General features: G+C 34.8%; 1 protein-coding gene across 1 annotated transcript; it reads left to right on the top strand.

Moving 5' to 3' along the window:
* The first annotated feature begins 222 nt into the window (after positions 1-222).
* Positions 223-5,388, top strand: LOC150098650 (uncharacterized). Its single transcript, XM_090405594.1, has 2 exons — positions 223-338; positions 3,572-5,388. The coding sequence occupies exon 2, from the start codon at positions 3,754-3,756 to the stop codon at positions 5,047-5,049; it is 1,296 nt and encodes a 431-aa protein (XP_090261720.1). The 5' UTR covers positions 223-338; positions 3,572-3,753; the 3' UTR covers positions 5,050-5,388.
* Positions 5,389-8,593: the final 3,205 nt, after the last annotated feature.

Here is an 8,593-nt window from a genome sequence, read left to right as displayed (position 1 = left end):
CAAAGAAGATTTTCTTTTTCCTTACGAAACTGTCAAATTTATCCCGAACACCCTGTATATACCCCTTTTTGAGTTATGTTAGCCAATGTTTAAAATAAGGGACACTCCTAAACAAAAACAGACTATAATAGCCGTAATTATATTAATAGTTTAGAATTGAGATGGCGCTCGTGTAAAAACATACTCGCACGCTTGTGGTGTGTTGTCATTTGTTGAGTATAGCGAAGATGTGTGTAATTTCTAGGAAGTTGTTGATTTAAATTTTTGTATGTGTTTATTAGTAAGAACATTTAATGGTTATATTCCAGTACAAACTGAAATGTTCCTACAGAACTCAAGTAAGGATTTTTCATTTAATTTTCAGCATGGAATACAAGTAATTGATTTTTCCGTTTGGTCAAATGCTTAAGAAGGGTGACTACTTATTTTCGCAATTGTATAATTGCAAATCCATTACGCTTTACGATTAATGGTTTTATATAAATCACATCTTGCTTCTGGAAAACGGATCCTTGAAGATTTCATCCGCAGAACAGGGAAACTGGCATATGACATGCCGTTTCTAGATATGACTGTTTCTGAAGAGTGTTTCTCACATTGTTTATGTGCTAATAATCAATCACTAACGAACCGGTGTGTATATGGTCCTACTGTATGAACTAGACACAAATAAAATACGATATTTGGCCTTTGCTTGGAGAGACTTAGTTTTGAATCCCATGTATAAGGTATTATTCCCCCCCCCCTCTTCAACACAGACACACACGCATACACTGCAAAATGTACAACTCAGCCGGAGAACATGTGCAATATATATATATATCCTTGGCCTTACTTCTGTAGTAATTGCATTTGACTCTCTCTCTCTCTCTCTCTCTCTATATATATATATATATATATAAAATGAGGTAGGTTTTCTTCAGCCATAATGTTTTGAATGTACAAAAAATGTCAGTTTTACCACATATCAGTAAAGTGACGAAGAAAACTATTTTTGTGTGATGCTAATTTTCGAACAACACAGTATATGAATGTGGCAAATAAATTCATAAATATCATTATTTACATACACCACCTGAAGTCAAGACTTATTGAGGGAGATAACAGTAAGAAGCATTCTGTTAGTGATAATGTCCTACCATTACTTAAATTGATTCAATATCTGTGCACTTATTACCGTCAGTAGCACATTCCATTTACCAACCACTCTTCATGCAAAAAAAGTTGTCTCACTCTCTTATACACCAATACCTTTATGCATTTTCCAGGAAATAACTATTTGTTTCTTTCCCTCACCTCTTTGAAAAATATACTGGGTTTCTATCTGGTAAACTTTTGCTTGCAATATACAGGGCTATCATCAGAATAGATCATGCCCTGAAGCAAACAATTAAATATCGCCCCTGATGGATTATAAGACAATAATATAAGAAATCTCCAATCTATTTTGTTTTTATTACAAGAGAAACATTAATGCAAAACGACTACATAATAATATTAATTAAATGTTTGCTCTATGGGGATATCGCACAATAAAACTGTTTATAAGCTCTTCTAAATTTATATTATAAGCCATGTCCGCCTCTATCGGTATAGTTGCTAGACCAACCAATCTTTCTTGAGTCATTTCTGTTCGCAAATAATTTTTAATCTATTTATGCTTGGAAAAACTTTCTGCACTTGCTATGCTGACAATAACTGTTAGCATAGTGATGGTGCCTACTGTAATATGGCTGAACGAGCGCCCTTATTAAGCCATGCCTTGAGGCAGGCTGCCTCTATGTTACACCCTGTCGGCGGTACTACTGGCTCTAATATGCTGTAGACTCATTTGTGGAACTGATATATAAGTAGGAAAAAATTTAAAAGGATGCATAAAAGATGCTGTACATCAGCCATTAGTAATCCCCTAATCTCCCAGGGGAGAACAAGAGGTCATCTCTGGATGGTGTAAACGAGGGAGTGAGAAGCAGATTTTTTGCATGTAGGGTTGTGGATTGGAATGCCTTGCCTGAGAGTGTGGTGTCTGCAAAGAATGTGAATGTGTTTAAGGCAAGATATGATGAGCTGTGTGTATAGCATAAAGACCTCCTAAACAAGTCTTTGACTTCATGGGGGGCTTAGGATGATAATAATAATGGATTGCCTATTAACAACAGATCTGTTAAGTAAGAAATAGGATACTAAACAAGTCTTTTTTTTTTTTTTAAGTCATAAATTCCTACTCAGATCTGAGTCAAGTTGGAGCATTATTATAGAGAAAACAACTGTGGTCTGCCACTTCTAAGGTAATTTTGGTTTTATATCTTCCTATATCATCTAAGAAGATAGATTTCAGGAAATTAGCCTTCACTTCACATTTGAACTTAAAACCAGTCAAATGTTTATTCTGCTGAATGTTTTCTCTCTGAAAGGATTTTATTCATAGATTTGTGTGACAGTTTTTTTAATGGCACAGAATTCAAGACTATAGTTACAAGGCTGCACCATCAAAAAAACTGTCATACAAACCAATGAATAAAATGAATTAACATCTTACTGTTTTAAATTCAAAACTTCCTATCATGACTTTTCGATGAATGTTGTGATGTTATACACTTTAAATGATTATATGCAATCTCATACATTCATCTAAACAAAACTAAGGCCTTATCTTGATATTTGGAAATCTTATCCATTCTTTTATATCAGTCCTCTTCAGCAATCACTTAAAAATCTGTGCCTAACAATAGACTGCAAACAGAATTATGCTAAGTGGTTTCACATGATTAACTGTATTGACATCTTTGATTTTTTTTTTCTATTCTCTTTGTGTTAGCAAAACAATAAAATGACATTTTTATTTATGTTAAAAATATTACCCTATAAAATATGTATTCCTGTTATCATAATTATTATTATTATGGACATCTTCATGGGATGCATAGACTCATCATGGGAGGTCTACTAACATTACAGAAACCAAATACTAACCTTCATTTGTACAATACTTTGAACTCATTTGACCATCACAGTACCCATAACTGACTCTGGCAACCTGTTCTACTCATTCACCACGCTTGAAGTGAAAAATCTAGCTCTCATTCCACTGCTAACTAAATTCTTTCTCAGCTTCTAGGGATGACCTCCAGTTCTCCACATGCTAGTCATGTACTGAAAATTTTCATTTGTGTCAATACTGTAGAACGTTTAAATAACTGATATGTCTCTATCAAGCCTCCTCCCCCATTTTTTCCCCTCCTATCTGCCAATTTCTGTAACCCACAAATCTTCAATCTATCCTCATTAAAGGGATATATGATGTCTTCCTATGTCTGCTTGTTAGCATGCTCTTCAACAACCAGGTAATTCAATTCATACAGATATATAATCCAGATATATAATTATATCACTGTCATTATAAAATTCTTAATTATAATGATATATTTAAGATATTACCTTTTAAGATGATTTTTAACATACGATTTAATTGAGTTGTACTATATTCAAGATATTTTCTGAACTTATTAAAGTTTAAAAATTTCAAAATATGCATTTTTTTTTTTTATTACTTATTTGGTTCTCTTTGCAGAATGAAGAAAGGAGGAAAGGAATGAAGCTTAAAATCAGGCAGTCTTAAAAGAAAAAAGCAAATGATCTCAAATGTTATTTACATTTTTCAAAATGTGGTTATGCATATCACAGTAATATAGAAAAGAGATCTTTTGCAGTTTAGGAAAAGTGAACCACAAAAGTAGATGCACAAATTTCATTATGAGTTTTTCTAGCAAAGCTCCTATTGCTTCTAAAATATGGTGTGAAATTTTTATAAAATCAAAACTTAATAAACAAGCAGGAATTCAGAGTATTGTAGAGAAATCCTTTACATGTGAAATATGCAGTAAATCATTTTTAGAGGCAGGAAGTCTTAAAATTCACAAAACATTTCACATTAATGAGAAATCCTTTCTGTGTGAAACTTGTGGCAAATCATTTTTACAAGCAGGGGATCTTTTAAGACATAAAAAGATTCATACGAAAGAGAAATCCTTTTTGTGTGACACTTGTGGTAAGGCATTTTTACAGGCTGGAAGTCTGACAAGACACAAAAGAATTCACACTAAGTTGAAGCGCTTTAAGTGTGAAATCTGTGGCAATTCATTTTTATTATCAGAACATCTTAAACAGCATATAATAATCCATACCAAAGAAAAATCCTCTACATGTGAAATATGTGGTAAATCATTTCCTCATGCAAGATATATTAAAATCCACAGGAGAACTCATAGTAATGAAAAACCCTGTATGTGTGAAATTTGTGGCAAGTCATTTTTACAGCCAGGAAATCTTATAACACACAGAAGAATTCATAGTAACGAAAAACCATTTAGATGTGATATTTGTGGCAAATCATTTTTACTGGCAGGACATCTTAAACAACACGTAAGGATCCATAGTAATGAAAAACCTTTTACATGTGAAACTTGTGGAAGGACATTTCTGCGTGCAGGACATCTTAAAGAGCACATGCAAGTCCACACCAATAAGAAACCTTTTACATGTGATACTTGTGGCAAATCATTTTTGAGGTCAGGCCATCTTAAAGAACATATGAGGATACATACCAAAGAAAAATTCTCTACATGTGAAATATGTGGTAAATCATTTCCTCATGCAAGATATATTAAAATGCACAGGAGAACTCATAGTAATGAAAAACCCTGTATGTGTGAAATTTGTGGCAAGTCATTTTTACAGCCAGGAAATCTTATAACGCACAGAAGAATTCATAGTAACGAAAAACCATTTAGATGTGAAATTTGTGGCAAATCATTTTTACTGGCAGGATATCTTAAACAACACATAAGGATCCATAGTAATGAAAAACCTTTTACTTGCGAAACCTGTGGAAAGGCATTTCTGCGTGCAGGACATCTTAAAGTCCACATGCAAGTCCACACCAATAAGAAACCTTTTACATGTGATATTTGTGGCAAATTATTTTTGAGGTCAGACCATCTTAAAGAACATAAGAAGATACATTCCAAAGAAAAAATCGATCACATGTGAAACTTATGGAAAGTCATTTTCGCATCCAGGATATCTTAAAACTTACAAGAGAATTCACAGTAATATAAAACCCTTTAAATGTGAAATTTGTGACAAGTCATTTTCTCAAGTTGGAAGTCTCGAAAAACATAAGATAGTCCATAACTAATGAAAAACTCCTCTGTAAATAAAACTATATACTAGTTATACTATTAGACTGTATAATAATTTTCATTATCACAAAGACTCTGTTCATTTCATTTGTTATTCTCTTTAGACAGGAAACAATTTATATGTTTGTCAGAAAAACATCAATTTAGGATACTGTCGGTGCTTTATTTAAAAGCAAATTCTATTTGAGATAAACGTGTGACAAAATAGTTTCATGAATAGTATCTTTTGGAGTACCTGTCAATATTCATGCAACATGAATATGATAGATATTTGGCAAATAATTTGTACTACTTCAAGATTTTAAATAAGGTATGGGTTTGTGAGAGAGAGAGATCACAAACAGAATACATATTCAGACACATAAATTAGGTAGAATTCTTGTCCAGGATATCATTTCTTCTTTGAAATCCCAGATTCATCATATTTACCAAAGCTGGTTGGGAAGCACTTCAAGCAAGTACTTTTCTTTATTTATGGTTACATTCAGTGCTGTAATGAGGGCATGGTGAAAGAGGTGCTCACCATGGGCGCAACTAGGTTTGGGGTGCAAAATGTAAAAAATAAAAATAAATAAATAGATATAAAAGTCCTCTATTTTATATTGTATTTTTAAATTTCGACAATACACTGCTTTAATCACACAAATTCTGCAACACGCTGCAACTCATTTTTGATGGGGTTAATACTAAGTATTTAACATATTGCATTTAGTAAAATTTAACTTGTTATATTTAAATTTTTCAAAACTTTTGTCGTTTTGGTTCAGCGGTGCGGAAGTTAGACACTTGCCACAGGTGCTTCATGCCCTCATTACTGTAGTGGTTACATTATCTTTGATAATACCTAAATCCTCACTTTTACTTTCAGCTTTTCTTGGCTCAAACATATCACGTGTGTAGTTTCTTCTGCCTTTTTTTTTTTTTTTTGTTCATTTTATATAAATCCCAAATCTGCCCTTCACTGAAGAATTGTTCCAGGGTTACTCCTGACATATGATTTCTAAAACTCCTGTTCAGAAGAGTATTATTTGATTGATTGATTGCCACCTTCCTGTATTGACTTAATCCACTAAGTATTATACACAGTGAGTACCTTTCTGATGATGCCAGAAGAGCATTGTGTCCTTCAGTTGAAAATTCTGAATCCTGCCTTTGATGAATTTTATCACCTAGTGTTGAGAGTACCTCGTTAATTTAGACCTGAAGTGGCTTTTAAAAGTTTTATATTTAGTCACTAGAATGAGATTTCTGGACTGTAAAATAAATAAAAAATATTAAAAGTAAGAGGAGAAAATCCTTCGCTTCTGTAGGTCGTAAATCTATAGTACATTAGTACTATAGGTTTACAACCTTTCATGGGTGGAACGATATTAAAAAAAAAACTATGATGTGAAAAACGCGTTTAATAGATTTTTTTTTTTTTGGCTGAACATGAGTTAGCCTATCTCATCTGGAAGTAGAAGTTTTTCGTTCTGAAAAAACAAACTGACTGGAGAACAGTTATCATATAGGATATACTTGCACCATAGCTTTAATTATGGCATCATTTCAATCTCGTAGACAGGCTTATACGTTGGTTATGCATTATTAAAACACTTAAGGAATAGAACAACGTAGTTAAGGATATAAATTAAATTAAACTAATAAATATTTTCCGATATTTCGGCAACGTCACATTGCCATTTTCTAAAGGAACTTACACAAAAAAGTTACGTGCACGTAGGCACTACAACACAGAAACTGGGAATGAAGAGATGAAGCTATTGTTCTCCTAACAGTCCTGATGATGCCCTCTAGCGGGCTAAGTAGGTGTTCTTGGCCGTTGGGCTGAAGGTCTGCAGATGTAGGCCTCCCAAATTTGGGGCAGTCGCATACAACCAAATTTGTTGAGGTTTGGAGAATTTCTTAGGGCTGAGGCTGATTCCATAAAGAGTCTTTCAAATTTGTATTTGCTACGGTGTATCACTGTAGCTTTTTTCCACCGTATTCTGTGGCGTGTATCCAGAGCTTGGTCCGCAAGCCCAGAATGACTGTATTTGTGAAAACGGATGTAGTCCTTGTGTTCTGAAATTCTGATATTCCCTGTCCTGCCTGTTTGGCCAAAGTAAGACAGTTTACAACTGCAAGGGACCTGGTAAACACCAGGTAGGTGTAGGGGAAGTGGTTGGTCTTTAGTGGAGTGGATAAGGGATTGCCAATTTTCTGTAAGGTTTGTAACAGGAGGTCAGGTCATGCTTTTTTAAGATTTTGGTAATCTTTTCCGAGGTGCCTCGGATGTAGGGAATGGTGATGGATTTAGAGTAATCCTTGTGGGGGGGGGAGATCTGTGGTTTGTACGTTCTAATATTTTTTGGATTTTTTTTGGGGGGGTAGCCATTGGCTGAGAAAGTGTTGAGGATGTGATTTAATTCAGTGTTTAGGGCCAAGTCGTTTGAACAGATTAGTTTAGCCCTGTTGTATAGTGTTTTCACTACTCCATATTGTTGTGAGGGGGGGGGGGAATTGTTGGTGAATGTATCTGCCTGTATGGGTGGGTTTTCTGTAAACTGAGAAAACCAAGGATCCATTAGGCTGGCGGGTGACTAGTGTGTCTAGGAAAGGGAGTCTGTTGTTTTCCTCTTTTTCCAGGGTGAATTTGATTCTGGGGTGTTGGTTGTTTAAGTGTGTTAAGAAGGAGAGAAGTGTTTCAGAGCCATGTGGCCAAATAGCGAACACATCATCAACGTAGCGAAGCCATATGGTTGGTTTTTGTGGGGCAGAGGCTTAGGCTTTTTCTTCAAAGGTCTCTATAAAGAAATTGGCCAAGGGTGGGGAGAGTGGTGAACCCATGGCCGTCCCCTCTATTTGTTTGTAGAATTTTCCCTGCCAAACGAAATAGCCTGAGTTCATTGTGAACTGAAATAAGGCTGAGATATCAAGAGAAAATTTAGCTTGGATTAACTCTAAAGTTTCCTTGAGTGGGACATTTGTAAATAAAGAGGACACATCAAAGCTGACCATTATGTCAGTATGTTGGAGTGTAAGGTTTTCTATGCTGGCTTTGAAATGGGCTGAGTTTTTTTATGTGTGATGGTGTGTTGCCAGTATAGTGTGTGAGCTCTTTGGCCAAATGTTTAGCTAATTTGTATGTGGGAGAATCAATGTTATCCACTATGGGATGTAACGGCACATTTTCTTTGTGTATTTTTGGGAGTCCGTAAATACGGGGGGGGGGTATAGAGTTAAACGGCTTTAATCTGTTGGTAACTTCTACAGGCCAAGAAGTGACTCTCTTAAGGAGCCTGTGAAGTTTTCTAATTTGAGAGTTGTTGGGATTGTAATTGATAGGGAGGTAAGTGGCCCAATCTAATAGAAGAGCATTCAGCTTACCTGTGTAGTCCTTTTGGTTACGT

This window comes from Typopeltis vanoorti, chromosome 15, assembly GCF_054136105.1.
Source record: "Typopeltis vanoorti isolate ZY-2024b chromosome 15, IOZ_Tvanoo_1.0, whole genome shotgun sequence".
NCBI lineage: Eukaryota > Metazoa > Arthropoda > Arachnida > Uropygi > Thelyphonidae > Typopeltis > Typopeltis vanoorti.
Note: the sequence above shows the minus strand (reverse complement) of the source record. Positions and strands in the feature narration are given on the sequence as shown.

Coding starts and splice junctions, on each gene's coding strand:
- LOC150098650 (XM_090405594.1), top strand. CDS start 3,754: ATGAGTTTTTCTAGCAAAGCTCCTATTGCTTCTAAAATATGGTGTGAA.